This window comes from Cydia amplana, chromosome 8, assembly GCF_948474715.1.
Source record: "Cydia amplana chromosome 8, ilCydAmpl1.1, whole genome shotgun sequence".
In the NCBI taxonomy this organism is placed as follows: Eukaryota; Metazoa; Arthropoda; class Insecta; order Lepidoptera; family Tortricidae; genus Cydia; species Cydia amplana.
The window spans coordinates 5,663,647-5,679,489 of record NC_086076.1 but is presented as its reverse complement, the minus strand read 5'-3'; the positions used below and the strand labels follow the sequence as shown (position 1 = coordinate 5,679,489).

The window sequence follows — 15,843 nt, the reverse complement described above, 5'->3', positions numbered from 1 at the left end:
TCCCGCTTAAAGTGGCGAAAAAATTTGTTCGAAGAGTTTACGTTATCACATCTCCTTAAGGCTATATACTCAAAGCGTTCGTTGAACGAATCCATTCAAGAGTCATGCGGTCGCCGTAGTAGGCGGACAGACTAATGTGAAGACGACGTTTGTTGGCCTAAGTAGTTTAAAATGAATTCGGCGACCGCATTAGGGGACCGACGCAGTGTAATTGCCGCTTGATGCTCTACCAAACCGCTGTCTATATTTTATTCGCCGTTTCTCAAAGGGAAACTTACAAAACCACACTTCAGAATATTAAATAACTCCTAATAGGTATGTAATACGTTTTTGTTAAATAGTTTATCAAGATCGTCGACTTCGTGACTAGCTTTACAAAAAAATATTAGTATAGAGCATCATCGTGAGTTTTACTTGAACTGACTATTTTTTAATTTTTGTGTGTGCAATGTTGAAACACTTGAATATATAAGACTTACGATTTTTTGTGTATCGTGAAGTGAAAATTGTGTGTGTGCCACATGACAGTTCTCGTGAGGCTGGCAAGCAGGGATGGCGCTTATTCCGTCAACGGGCAGTCGCATCTACGTGGCTTTCTTCGCGACAGTCTTCTGGGGAATGGGTAAGTGACAACCCTAAGTATAACGGATTGTGATTATTTTACCATCGCCGTAAAGATATTATTATTAATCTATTTAACTATATGCGTACCCAGAATCGTAAATACTACCTACTACTTACTAGGTAGAGTCTGTTCGGAAGAGAAGAGTCGTGGAATGTATTGGGCCCCATACATTCCACGACTCTTCCTTTTCCGCACAAACTCTACTTATACTAATTTGACTTTGAGAGTATAAGTACCTAATACATTCCTGATTTCGCATCTCAGCATTTCTAATGTCAAAGCAAAGGAGATTAGTAAAAATCCTAAAAAAGTCTGATATTACTTTCGGTTCTTTTACCTACTTACTCGTTATACTCGGTAACAAAGAAGAACGAATTAATATCAAAATAAACTCCGGCACAAAATTCTAGAAAATGACAATACACGGAGGCTATAAGATACCCATTACTAGAATATCGGTAGAAATGTGACCCATCGCATTGGTTCAAAGCGTTCCACGGAGCCTTTGTTGGGAATCGTTTTATTCGAGGAAAAGAAACCTCTTTTACTTTCAAAGAATTGCCACTCATTATATTTACTTTAGGTAGTGTTGTTATCGTAATTAATTACTGTTAAAAATAGCTGACTAGGGTGCCGAAATAATCTTGTATATTTAGGCTTCAGTAGTCAATAAGAATTCTTTATTATCGATATTAAACTTTCGTGAGACATATTTTAAACTGTTTATACGACAACGGTTTCACTCACTTGAATTTTTATTCGCTATTAGTGCACGAGTTGCAGTCGCCGCGAGCACTCGAGCCTGAGGAAGGACCCCCGAAGGGCCCGAAACATGTCGCCAATAGAGACTAAAAATTCAAGTGAGTGAAACAGTTTAAATCTTTATTATTTCGCGTAGGTTCGTTCGCGGCTAGTGCAGATACTCTAACGGCGTTATTCATAAACGTCTGCTAAGTTAATCAGCTGATGATCCTCGTTTGTCCCTCTCTATGGCATAGCGACAGATAGGGACAAACGATGATCATCAACTGATTAAGTTAGCAGCCGTTTAGCCTAATATTTGGCATGAGACATTATTACTTTGATTACTAAATTTTAGTGACCTTGGTAAATATAATTTTCACCTCAGCAGCTCGAACAAGGGTACTTTGCTACTTAAAAACAGTGAGCAAAATCGCATTTTGCTCACTGAGTGAGACAAAATGACATTCAAGTGACCTTAATATTCAAATGTCATTTCAACATGCGGGGTCTAATACAAGTTCGAAATACTTGGATTTTATTATCTCTGTCCCTTTCACGTCGTTAGCAAAAAGAAAGAGACAAAAAAATTTTCAAACGACATTCAACGGTATATTGACGGTTTATAATAGACCCCCGAAAAACGTCAGAACGCATCGTTTCAAAACACATACAAGTATGAATTCTTAATATGTAATTAATGAAAATAAAGTTTCAGATTTGATAAAAACTGATAAAAACACTATATTTTACGTAATTTATTGTACGATTAAAATAATGAACTCAAAAAATACACAGTATATCACGTAAAATAAATAATTATACTTTTAAGAATCTCTACAATAGTTTACAAATAGTAAGTATCCGTAATTCGGACCGTATCTTACAATGTTTTTTTTTTACAAAAAAAAAGTTGCCGATTCAAATGTCAATCAATTGATGGTCGTTGTTTTCATATATTACCTATTTTACTGAAATTTACTACGTTTGTTTGTTTGTTTTTGTGTTTGATTGTGGTAATTATACTTAATTGTTAGTATATCTTATGAAACATGACTAAATAGATAAGTGATGAAGAAGGATTACATTTTTCGGGTTGTCTAAATGTTCTCACTGCTGAGGTGAAAAGTTTTTTGAACTACACGAGATCAAAGTTATTTACATCTCGTGCGCTTTTGAGTCCCTTACTACGCTCAAGATTCTAAATTAGATTCACGAGCGTAGCGAATCTTTCGCTTGTACGGGACTCAAAATAAGCACTCGAAGAAATATCAGACTTTGATCTCTTGTTGTACAAATAACTATTATGAGACCCCTCGAATTTATAAATAAGGGACAATCCATACTAATATTATATAATAAATGCGAAAGTGTGTCTGTCTGTGTGTTACCTCTTCACACTTAAACCGCTGAACGTATTTAGATTAAATTTGGAAGAGAGATCGTTTGAATCCCGGGGAAGGACATAGTTTTTATGTCGGAAGTCATCCCAAAAGAGAGAGAAAAGTGAAAATGAGGGAATTAATGAATTTCCTGTTAATTGGTGTATAAGCAATAAGCAAATTATGCTCAAAATTATTGGTATTAGATTTTATCTGGTACTAATTCCGTGCTAGTCAGTAAGTAATCCGGATATGAAATTCGCGATGTGTCTATATACTAGAATATTATTACCAACTCGTATTTTACGTAATAGATCATTTAAAATAACTTATTGGATTGAGTCGGGGTGCGAAATTAGGGCGTTTCGTGTTGCTCAGCTGCCAGTGCTCAAATTAAATGTAATATCCAACATTTTATTGACAGGCATTCCAATGTAGACTCGCTCGTTAAGCATATCTCCATGCGTAACAGGCGTAACATATGGGTCGTAAGCAGAGACCGATCGCGTTAATTTCGCAATACTTGCGTACCAAATAAAACGATTCACAAAACATTTTTTGTATTCTCTTACCTCATTGCTTTTACATAATATTATAATATTGAGGATCATACATCACCGAGAAGACTTTCTCTCCCATTATGAGATTTCTCTCCTCGTCGTAAGATCGGCTTATGGAAATACGGATATCATCCCACTTAACTACATATATACAGTCATAACACACTCTTGCAGTCGTAACGTACGTAAGATTTTTATTGTATATTATGTTAGTTTGTCAGGTATGTATTTTGCTTTGTCTTGCCTTAGTTGCCTGAAAATAAATGATATTTGATTTGATTTTGATAACGTTCAACATATCTGATAAAATATTTATATAACATTCGGTTCCTTTAGTTTGCTTCTCCTTTGAAATGGAATTTGCTCTCCTAGCTGTTTACCGGATGAAGTTGTAATTTATTGAAATCGTATATTAAAACGTAATTACTTTTAGCGTGTATTTTAAAAGAAACTATACCTACCGACTTATGGGTAGGTAAATCAGAGGGTCTACCGCATTATCAATTTCTGCATTTCGCTCAAATAATGCAAGTGCGACAGAGAGGCAGATACCTTAATAATGTTGGTTTTAGATGTTTGCGGTAGGCCTTCAGCTAAGGCGAAAAAACTAGTACCTACATATATAACTCGAGAGAGAAAGATAGAAAAGTTTGCTATTCGCGCATAAACCACAGTAAAATTGGATTGGAAGCGTAATTGTTTCTACGCATGACAAGCATAAAACCAACATGCTTAAAACATTTAGATATAAAGAAAATAAACTCAAAATAAAAAATATACTTATCAATAACTCTATACTCAAGCTCTGAACAAGAAAAAATATTTTCTAGCCATGAAAATAAAGCAGTACTATAGGTATATTATACAGTATCACGCAAAGTTGAGCAGTTTAGCTCAATTGTGTATAACAATTATTATATATACGTTCATATTTCATATTTGAATAAAAAATGAGTCACGTTACTCTGAAACTGTAAGTGAATATAAATCGTTGCCTTTATCGTTAATTCACTCCTTTTGTTCGCAAATGAATATGTAATGTTTTCAAAAGGTACGAGTAAGTCCTTACGGCTTAAAATTTCAAACTCATAATCACCCCAGTAACATTGAGTGGAGGAAATCACTGTCAATAATAAATGAACTGACGTCGACGGGAGTAGATCCGGGGGTCGATCGGTTCAGAGGTGAGTAAGGTCAGTTTGATAGCTGTATTATAAGTACATTTATATCCTATGAAAACAAACTAAACATTAAAGTAAACCTAAAGTACTAAGATGGATATTAAACCCACAAATGGTCTCGCCGGAAGATCAGCGCTGACTTTCGGGTCAGTAAATATTATGCTGAGGCGAGCCCATTTCGTGGTAAAAAGATAAAGATAAAAGATAAAAGATAGTTTATTCAAGTAGGCATAATTACAATGCGCTTATGAACGTCAAATAAAGCTAGGTAGACCGGCTCCAACCCTACACCTCTGCCCCGAGAAGATTTAAATCCCCCCTCAATTGGAGGAGGGTATCCCATTATGGGACCGGCAACAAACTCGGCGGGACACATCTTTTCAAAAATAATTACATCTTAACTACAACGCTTACCAAGTTTTTGAATATTTGTAGTTTTTAATTATACTCTTGTATGTAATTTTAGTTTTAAGTTTAACACGAATAAAATACTTGATTCTGATTCTGATTCTGAAACAAACTTGCTCACGGTAAAGTATGACTGGGCTTTAATGAAAATAGATTGAACGTAGGTTCTTGAGATCTGGAAACCGACTCATGGGAACAACTGACAGAAAGGCAAGAAAATAACTGCCAGTGCTCATTGTAGATAGAATAGACAATATTTATTTGGTGTAATAAACATACATTATGTACAACAGAAAATTAAATAAAGAAACGTACACCAAATATTATGTAGGATGCCGCTAACACATAACATAAGCATAAGATAACACAAGTATTTTGCCAAAAGGTCGGCTACTTTTTACACTATGCAGATTTTTTTTTATTGACTATGCTGAAATCCAATATATTTGATTTGATCTTTACTCTCACATGCTACAAGAAGACCTCACTTACATGTGTAATTTTAAATTGGGTTTCGGTATCCATTTCGTGATTTTCTTTCAACTAGATCCTGATTGATACATGCTCGAACAAGCCGATGGTCTGTAGGAAATGTAGTATTCACTATTTGCACATCATAAATATCTCTAGTATTTTTAGCGAGAATAAAATCAATTTCATTTTTAACATCACCTGCTGGCGAGACCCAAGTCCATTTGCATTTAGGTTTCTTTTTAAAAAGTGAGTTCTTGTATGTTCTTTATTTTTTGCTTTCATAAGATAAGATACAAGAAAATTATAAAATAATGGTTGGTTATAAAATAATGGTTTTCAAAGCAGAACTATAAAAGTGTGTTTCCTCTTTCATTTCTCTCACCATAGCCCCATGGGTCCATGACGTTTTTGTCTTCTGCTGTTGGTAAACCAATCTTAACCCTTAAATGCATAGTGATGCATTTATACACACAACATAAACATCAAATGTTATGCATTATTAAACAAATTCTATTTGTTCTTGTATATTATTTCAATAGTAAAACTAATAAATTTTCCGAATTATTACATAAATTTACGCAGTATTTTAATTTATAAAAGTTACATTTGTTTATAGACGAAATGTCGGAAAACTTGGAAAAACCTGGAAGTTGATGATTTTCAGTATGTGATTTTGGGCAGATGTTTCGGGGTTTGTAATTATTTTATATTTACAAATTTTATCATAGGAACATCACAAATAGTGTACCTTTCTGTTGGCAGTTAAGATTTTTCCTATACCCCTTACTAATAGCTATATATTTCCAAAAATATGATTTAGACTATGCAACTTTTAACACTGATTTCCCAGTGAAAATCGATGATATATATTTTTTTACTATTTTTCCTAGAAACGGCAAACAATTATGTGATATATATATTAATTTCGGGCAAAACGAAAAAATCATGTATTTAAGGGTTAAGAGTTGAAGTCTCCCATTACTATTGTATGTTTTGTTGTGTTTTCTAAAGCAACTTGAAGTTGTTCATAGGATGCCTCTAGGTCTTCCTCACTTGAATTATATTTGAATTATATCTGTAGCCAGTTCTAGCATCACTCACTTCTCGCTTCTTCCTAAAAACCGTTATTCGACTAGTGTTATGAAACAATTGAGATGATTGCTATTAAGCTCTGAGCGCCTTTACGCCTACTCCTACTTGTATCTACATCTACATATATTTACTTTTTTTTTTATTTATTTTTTTTTATTTATTCGGGAAACATACAGCACATAATAACACAATAAGGTAAAAGATATAGTTAGAACATAAGCCAAAACAGTTTCCACTTATAGTTATTACAAAATTCCTTTGCTCCGAGAAAGAAAGTACAATTATTAATTATTTTGAATTTAAAAGTAGAATGTAACAGTAACATTCAGTAACGAGCATGATTAAAAATATAACAAGCATAATCTAGAATTTGGAAAATACCAAGCACAATTTTTAATTTAGAATTTAGAATTTGAAATTTCAAACAATAGATACAATACAATAACAATTAGAACAAGACAGATTACAATTTTATTATTTTATTACAAGCTACGAATGAACGGAATTTGCCAAAATATGTGTTATTTTTTATTTTGTCTGATGACAGAAACAAATCTATTACACTTATGCTGGAACAAATCAATGTGTGAATATTTCTTATTGTATATATTGCATGCTCTTGCTAAAAATTTATTGTTTACATATTTTTTGCGAGTGAATGGAACGGATAGTAAAGCAGTGGACCTTGTACGATACGTAGGACATCTAAATACCACCTTGCTGAGAAGATCTTCTGAATCGATTAAATTATTTAATAATTTGTATAAGAAAATTACATCTCGCTTTTCTCTTCTCACTTGTAAGGACTCTAAATTATCGGGATTAAAAGATTTGAATTTATACTTCATACGATTAAGAAATTTTTTTTGAATACGTTCTAATGAATTGATGTGCACTAAAAAGTGGGGACTCCAAACTGTAGATGCATATTCCAAATTTGACCTCACATATGCATTATATAAAAGAAGTAACGTTGTGGGGCATTTAAAATCTCTACTTTGCCTAAAAATGAAACCAAGCATTTTATAAGCTTTAGATGTAATCTTATCTGTGTGTGAAACCAATTGAATTTCACTGTCTAAATATACTCCTAAATCTCTAACCTCAGTAACTCTAGTAAGTGGTTGGTTACCAATAGTATAATACTTAAGTAGTATACATAGACTTAAGTAGTATATCGTAGATGTAGATACGTATCATACGCATGTATGTAATTAATCCTGTCCCCAATATCGAAATCAAAAGATAATTGCGTTCATTAACATTTCAGCTTTTACATTTATAGGCCATCGAGACATGATAATTGCTTACGATACGAGTATCACAAAATATTAAGTCAATAATGATAATTATGCAGTACTGATTTTAAGAACATGTGTAATCCCGTTTAATACCTTGTGTCTCTACTAATTATTATAAATGCGAAATGTCTGTTTGTTACCTGTTCATTCTTAAACCGCTAAACCGATTTAAATGAAATTAGCCATGGAAATAGTTTGGAAGACGAAGTCGCGGGCAGAAGCTACGGCAAATATTTACCTACGCTCGTAGGTATGAAGAGGTTTACCACAAGTACAAAATCTTAAATACTTAAATGTGTTAACAATAAAATAACGAGACTTATAGTAATAAAAAGTTTTAAACATAACTTGACTACCTAGTAAAAAAAACCTTTTGTCATAAAATATATTTCATTGTTATTTAGAAACATACCTTTTACACCCGGGGTCAAAAAGAAAGATAAAATCAACATCTTATTCATCTACGAATGAAGTAGCTGTAGCGGCATAGTACCGAGAAGAAACATGTTATACTATCACTAAATGGTTCTGTTTTACCGCTATTTAATCGTAGTTAAATCTAAAACGTACCGATCTCAAAACCAGAACCCCCAAGGCGCCATGTACGTAACACCGCATACTCTGAATCTCTGAAATTCGAGAGCTCCGCTTACATGCACCGAATATTCCCTTGAGGTGAACTTGCATTGTACTCTGTTTCAGAACGCCTTACAGTCTATTGCCATTGTCGGAGATTGTTTAGCGATGTTTTTTATAATCAAACACAAAGGAAGCTTATTACTACTTTCTGAATTCGTAATTCATAGAACTCATTAATTAGGGTTCCGTACCCAAAGGGTAAAAACGGGACCCTATTACTAAGACTCCGCTGTCCGTCCGTCCGTCCGTCCGTCCGTCTGTCACCAGGCTGTATCTCACGAACCGTGATAGCTAGACAGTTGAAATTTTCACAGATGATGTATTTCTGTTGCCGCTATAACAACAAATACTAAAAACAGAATCAAATAAAGATTTAAGTGGGGCTCCCATACAACAAACGTGATTTTTGACCGAAGTGAAGCAACGTCGGGCGGGGTCAGTACTTGGATGGGTGAGCGTGTTTTTTGCTAGTTTTGCTCTATTTTTTGTTGATGGTGCGGAACACTCCGTGCGCGAGTCCGACTCGCACTTGGCCGGTTTTTTTTATTCTACCGAAAGTTTAGGGCACCACTCCCACTCTACGGTAGGTATATCTGCAAAAGAAATGGACACGATTTTCAGGGCCTGACACATCTTTGCTGTAGTTTGTCGTGTAAAATTTGCTGGTGACTGTTAGTCGTCGTCGTCGTCGGACGTATTATGGATGGCTTTATCCACGTGCATAAATAACTGACACTTTTTAACACCGCGGGTTAGAAATCACGCTGTCACGTAGTTAAGAGCGACCACCATATCTGTGCTGTTCAGTAAGTACTTACGGATCAAACAAAAACCAATAATAGATGACTTTTAGACCTTTAACTCTTCTGTTTGTTTAGTGAAATTAATTAGTTTCGGAAAATAATCGATTTTGTGTTCTTCTAAATCGTACTACTCTCGTACCTACTCAAAATTGTCAAATTAGAGATATTTAGGTAGGTAAAGCATTGTAATTATTAATTTAACTTCTATCTTAACTTGTCTGAAATATCTCTAGAAAGTTCCTTGAGGGATTTATAGAGATTTTCGCTTCGAACTTGTGTAAGTAATGCGTAAAATATCCACTTAAAGCTCTAACCTTACACCCGTGTTCGTGCCATAAAAGGTATTTCTGGCATTTAACTTCGATATTTAGTATGGTACGTGAGCCCTCAGGCGCGCAAGAGTTTAAAAGCTATTTATTAAGTAAATCCGCCTCCACACTTCACACCGGGAGTGCCTCGTGCATGCAGTAGCGTATTCTGAATATCAATTGTGACGTTACATTACATTATTCGGCTTTTGATATTTTCGAGTTTTCATATCGTAAGTTGCATGAATTGTAATTTGGAAGCTTTCTAGAATCACCATTACACATGCATTACACTGATACCTATAAACACTTAACTATTACCTACCTTAACTATTATTATTATAAAACAATTAATTATGGTTACCACACAATAGCGCTCATATGCAAATTGATGAGCGAACGCGAAATGCGAGCGAAGCGTCTCCGTCTCTATTTGGGACAACATGCGTTCTTATATCTGGCTGTTCTCCCGGCGGCTGTTCTACCTACAGGTCGCATTTCTAAATTAATTCTCATGAAATTTTGCGAGCTGATTCGTTACTTAAATATATTTTTTGTCGTACCCCTTGGAATTTTTTCATAATGGCGAAGGCATGAGGACAAGGCATTAAAGTACATGCTCTTAGGCACCTTGCAGTGTCCTTGTGACTGCTCCTGTACTTTAAATATGGAAAATTATAACAAAAGATCCTACGTTTATGAGTATATTTCATACAGGTTCTATAACATTTTATGATCGCGGTAACGCAAGCGAGATACACAAAATTGCATACTTTATGTCAACACGATCGTTAAACAAAGTTAGCACACGTGATGAGATTACAGCGATAAGGCAGCAGACTCGTTTTGACGACGGGAAATAGCAGCATTTGTCTGGAGATAAATTAACCAATGTCTTGCTAAGAGTCGTTACTGTGACATTTGTATCACTCAAAGGCAGGAAACTACCAATTCCTCTCAGTCAACGGCTGTTAAAGCAAAGTCGTCTTTATTCAACATTGGCATAGTTTCGCGCTCTAACGTTTCAACTGTTGAAGAAAATGTATGTTGCTCTTGTATCTGATCTACATACCTTTGTGAAATGACTTCAACACCAGCTGCATAAAGACTAATGACTGCTTGCTCGTAGAACTTACTCTGTTTGGTTGTCTAAGTGTATCCTAAGTAACTATAAAATAAGTATGGCCTAGATTTTAGTGCGCTAAGTGTAATTGTTACTAAGTGTAGGTACCTATAGAAAAATGTCTTTTCAGTTCAGAGTCGACCAACATAGAAACTGTTTGGATATAAGAATACATAAAATAAAACACTAATCATAGATGATAGACATTGGCCAAAATATGTTAACGATGGTTTCTGTAAGGCTTCTTATTTACCTATTTCAGGTAGATTTAAAGAAACGCGCATGACTTTAGAGTTGTTTTAGTTGTATTCATTTACCTACTTAAAAATTGCACCTATAATATTTAAGAACAGATTATGGCAAAAAGTTTACCTCAAAAGCTTGTCGTTTCAGTTAGTGGCTCATCCACCTAAACTAGACTTACCCCAATTAGACCCGAACTCCAGTCTCTCAAACAGACAAAACGGAGTAGATTTTAGTTTAATGGCCGTCTTGTCTAATGTAAAACATCACGGAATACGGCTATTTAGCAGCGTTTGAAATGAAAAATTACGTTGGTGTATTTCTATTTGTAAATGGAATCCTTATTTACCTGTTGTATAGATTAATCAGAAAATATTTTACACTGAGTATCTGTGTTTTTGAATAAATTATTTAAAATAGCACGACCAGGTCAGCCTAAATGCGTCATATCGTACCGTATTAAATTATTAAATTTGTGAATAGATCCGTTCTAAAGAACAAAACGTGTTTACAATTTTACAATCTATTTGGACGTCGATTCCGGCTCAGTCATGGACAATAAATTGCGACCGCCTATCAGATCAGCGATTCTGTGCTACATTTTCTGTAAATCTTATTCTACAAATGTGTAATAGCTCAGAAGATATTTATATTCGGAATTGGTCCAACAAACACGCTGACATTGGCCAAAAAGGCGGAGAGCAGGAAAAACTAAAGCCCTGCAATGGAATCGGACGAGCGTGAGTAAAAGAGTGATGAATGAGAAGGCAGCAAAAGTTACGTCAGTGCCAAAGCTGGTTGAAATCCTTGCTTTCTATCTCTGTTATGAGATACGAGGGTGAATTGAAAAGTTTTGAGCCTAACCTTTAAAATAAAGACTTGAGTTTTTATAACAATTTTATTTCTCTACATAGTCTCCAAAACTATCTATAAACTTTTGCCACCTTGCTTCTAACTTAATTATTCCTTGTAAAAAAATAATCTTAAAGGTGATCGAAATATTCAGTCACAGCTTCTTGTACCTTAATATCCGTCGAAAATTTCCGTCCTGCCAAGTGTTTTTTAGGTTCGGGAAAAGTAGATAATCAGAAGGGGCCAAATCAGGCGAATAGGGTGGATGCGGCAACAATTCAAACCCACAGTTATGTATTTGTGCGTAAGATTTCGCTGCAGTATGGACAGGAGCTAAGTCTTGGTGGAGTGGAACAACACTTTTTTAGATATAAAACCAGGTCTTTTTGTTTTAATTTCTTCGTGCAGACGTTGTAACAGGGTACAATACGAGTAGTAATCACGTAATCAGCATTTATGGTTTTACCGTTTTCAAGATAATCAACCTTGCAATCCCAAAAACTGAAGCCATTACCTTCTTCGCCGATAAAATGGCCTTAGCTTTTTTAGGAGGTGGGGACCCTGACCTATTCTATTGTTAGGATTGCACTTTTGACTCCGGTGTATTGTGGTGGACCCAAGTCTCGTCCATAGTTATGAAACGACCAAGAAAATCTTGTGGGTCGCATTGAAACAGATCCAAACAATCCTGTAACACTGTATGGCGGGTGCGTTTATTTTCAGCTGAAAGTAGTCCAGGTACCCACCTAGCAGAAACCTTAGAAAATCCAAGATCCTTGGTGATTATGCTTGTACTCGCGCATAGGAAATGCTAATCGTCTCCGCTATCTCTGCAACTTTCAACCGCCTGTCATTCATAATTACATCTAGTATTTTATTGACATTTTCGCCAGTAGAAGCCGTTATTGGTCTACCACACCTAGGTTCATCTTCAACTGCTTCCCTGCCGCGTTTAAATTCTGCTATTACAGTGGCATATGATGGAGCGGATTCTCATAAAGTCTGACATGTCTTCAAAAATTTGCTTTGGCGTTAAGCCCTTTTTTTGTAAGTACTTTATGACAGAACGGTGCTCAATTTTATCCATTCTACAGGAAATCGCGAACCTCTTTTAGTAATTCGATCACAAAATGTGCAATTGTAACAAAAGAAAAATAAAAGATAGTGCATTATGATAAAAAAATATGTAAGTCTTACGTCCCAGTATAATTTTTACCTTTTATTTTCATTATCAATCTCAGGCTCAAAACTTTTCAATTCACCCGTATACTAAAACTGTACAATAAGCACTAGATAGGTCTATAAAAAATCGGTACATTCCGCTAGTATCCATGAAAACGTGTAGCCACGAGGGTATCCGGAACGTCAAAAAATATTTGTCCGATGTTTTATTTGCCAAATTTTAATTTGACTGAACGCTTTTTTTCCAAACCCGATTAAAATTCTAAACTTTTGAAAACGGCATCTGTATTTTTATCCTGAACCCACTAATTTCTTAAGTCAGGTTAGATAATTTGTGAAAAAACGTAAATTTAAGAAAAAAAACGCGTTCGGTCAAATAAAACATCGGGCATAAATATTTTGGTATTGCATGAGATAGGTAACAATCTACGCGTGTAGGTACTTATTCTCACATAACTACTTAAGTACATTATGTTTGAAGTATGTGAAATATAAAAATATCATAAAACAAATGTATATTTGTTTGCAAAATGATCAATAAACTTGTATTAACTTTATTCAATAAAGTGTACACTGGTAATGTGAGCCAAAGTCATCCCCGGCCCAGCCTCATTGATACCCGGCCAAAGTGTCCATTTGATTGATGGATGGGCCAGCTTCATTCAACCATCGCTCTAGGGTGCTTAATAGGTACATTATTTAGATACTTTATAAGTGATTTATACTGATAATCCATTAATTCATCCCAAGTTCAATGGTAAAAGTGACCTAGCGTAAATTTCTTCTTCTGTCAATATTTTGATAGAAGTTCAATTCCATTCAACACGAATAAACCTGTACATGATAAAACGTTATTATTGCGTAGGTATTTCAGAAATAAGTTCACTCTATAATCCTTCCCTTCCCTTTGACAGAGGCTCGCTAAAATATGCAGTAAAACACATTGTGTAATTTTCTTTTATATTGCAATAGGTGCAAGTTGTAAGAGAAATTGAAAAACGTTTCGTCTATAAGTAGATCAAAAAAAAATTCAGTCGTAAATGATTAAATTAACTCCGGCAGAGTAGAAATCGCAATATCGCGCCTTCACCTTGTCACCTCTTGTTCTGCTTTAAGCATTTTGATTGATATTTATAAACCAGAGACGAATTACAGGTAAAGACTGACAACAGTCGCCTTACATACTTGCATTTATTATCAATAACAAGGACGGCTTGCTTCGTCAGGTCTCAAATCCCTTGTATACTACAAGGAACACCATGTATTGAAACACTCTTATACAATAGTTTTTAAAGTTTAAAAGGTTAGAACCACATTGTCATGCGAAATTTCATTCTTACTAACTATTTAATAGTCATTGATTACTGTAATTACCTCCTCATGCAATTATTTATTGAAATTATCGGTCTTTAATCTTTATTTGTCGTTGATATAATGTAAACAATATTAATGTACTTTCGCCTCGAAAGGCAGAGTGAGTGACGTGTGATTAACGATGCCAATTATTAATTCTGATGCTGTTTCAAATCGAGATTGTTGTTTGGGTATTGATTAACAACGGCTTTCGTGATTGACTTAATTATTGTATTAATATTGTTTGTATACATAATGGTAGTGTGGAGGTACATACTTGATTACGCCGGCGCGCAGTAGGTAGGTACATATGTGAGCTGGAGCCTTGGCTTTTGGAGCAAGGTCTCCGAAATCCAAAGCGAGGGCCGACACGCAGTTTTGAACCTAGTTTCGAAACCTCAGAGATTTATTCGAGCGTTTTGTCATTTTAATGATTCTGTAATAAATTTTCCAATATTAAGGCAGTAAGAATCCTGTTCAGCTAAGATTCAGATTCATGTTAAAATGATCATTTTGGACAAGCTTGAAGTATCTAATGCTATATCGGAACCCCCTAAAGGCCAATTCGAAGATTAAAATACTAGCGACCCGCCCCGGCTTCGCACGGGTTAATAAATTATACATAAACCTTCCTCTTGAATCACTTTATCTATTAAAAAAAAACGCATCTAAATCCGTTGCGTATTTTTAAAGATCTAAACATACAGACAGACAGACAGACAGGGAAAGCGACTTTGTTTTATACTATGTAGTGATATGTGATATTACTGTATGATAAATACGATAAATGCTTGACTAGTGACTAGTCAAAAAGTCGAAAAAGTTTATAAAGTTCATATGATATAAATAATAGTTATTTACGATACAAGTGCGGAAAGTAGGAAATTCGCAACGAGTGGCAATAAATTTTAAATCGACACGAGTTGCGAAATACCTAATCGCACGTGTATCGTACAACGTTTTACAGTACAGAAAGTGGTCATTCCCGCACTAGTGCGGGAAAGTAGCACCATATGTACTGTATTTTTTTTAATCTCCTGACTAGGTAGCTACGTCGTTTGATTATCGCAAAACAAGCTACAGTATATGGTGTAGAGGGTATTTACATAATTACATATAACAACTAACTTTAACTAAATTGAAGAATGTTCTAAGTGTATTGATGCAATTACTCTAATGAATTAATGATGATAACAGATTGGAGTAGTTGATTACTTTGAATTCAAATAGTAAGCAACAACTTCTGTGGTTTCAAAAGACCTTAGAGAGACCTCTTGTCATTGCAAGTACTATTTTGGCATATCAATGTGGTGTGATCGTAGTAGAGAGTTTACTAATTTTGGTTTCCCTAATTATTGATTACTTATCCTAATGTTATTAAGCATATTTTCTTTTTCGCGAGGGTCGCAGTTCTAACCCTAACCTAACCCACTTTTGTGGCAGCCAGTTCTAAAACCTAACCATTTTCCAGAACCTTACATTAAGGAAAATAATCGTTATGACAATTGATCGTTAGGGCATGTGCCCATTAGGACAAACCAGTTAGGGCAAGTAACTTTAGGACAAACGTTGTTAG

General features: G+C 34.9%; 1 protein-coding gene across 1 annotated transcript in view; it reads left to right on the top strand.

Annotated features, from left to right (window-relative positions):
* Positions 1-418: 418 nt before the first annotated feature.
* LOC134650237 (uncharacterized) overlaps positions 419-15,843 on the top strand; it is a 47,942-nt gene continuing 32,517 nt past the window's right edge. The window contains exon 1 of the mRNA XM_063505184.1: positions 419-622. Coding sequence (XP_063361254.1) covers positions 553-622 — 70 coding nt within the window. The 5' untranslated portion in view covers positions 419-552. The remainder of the gene's footprint in view (positions 623-15,843) is intronic.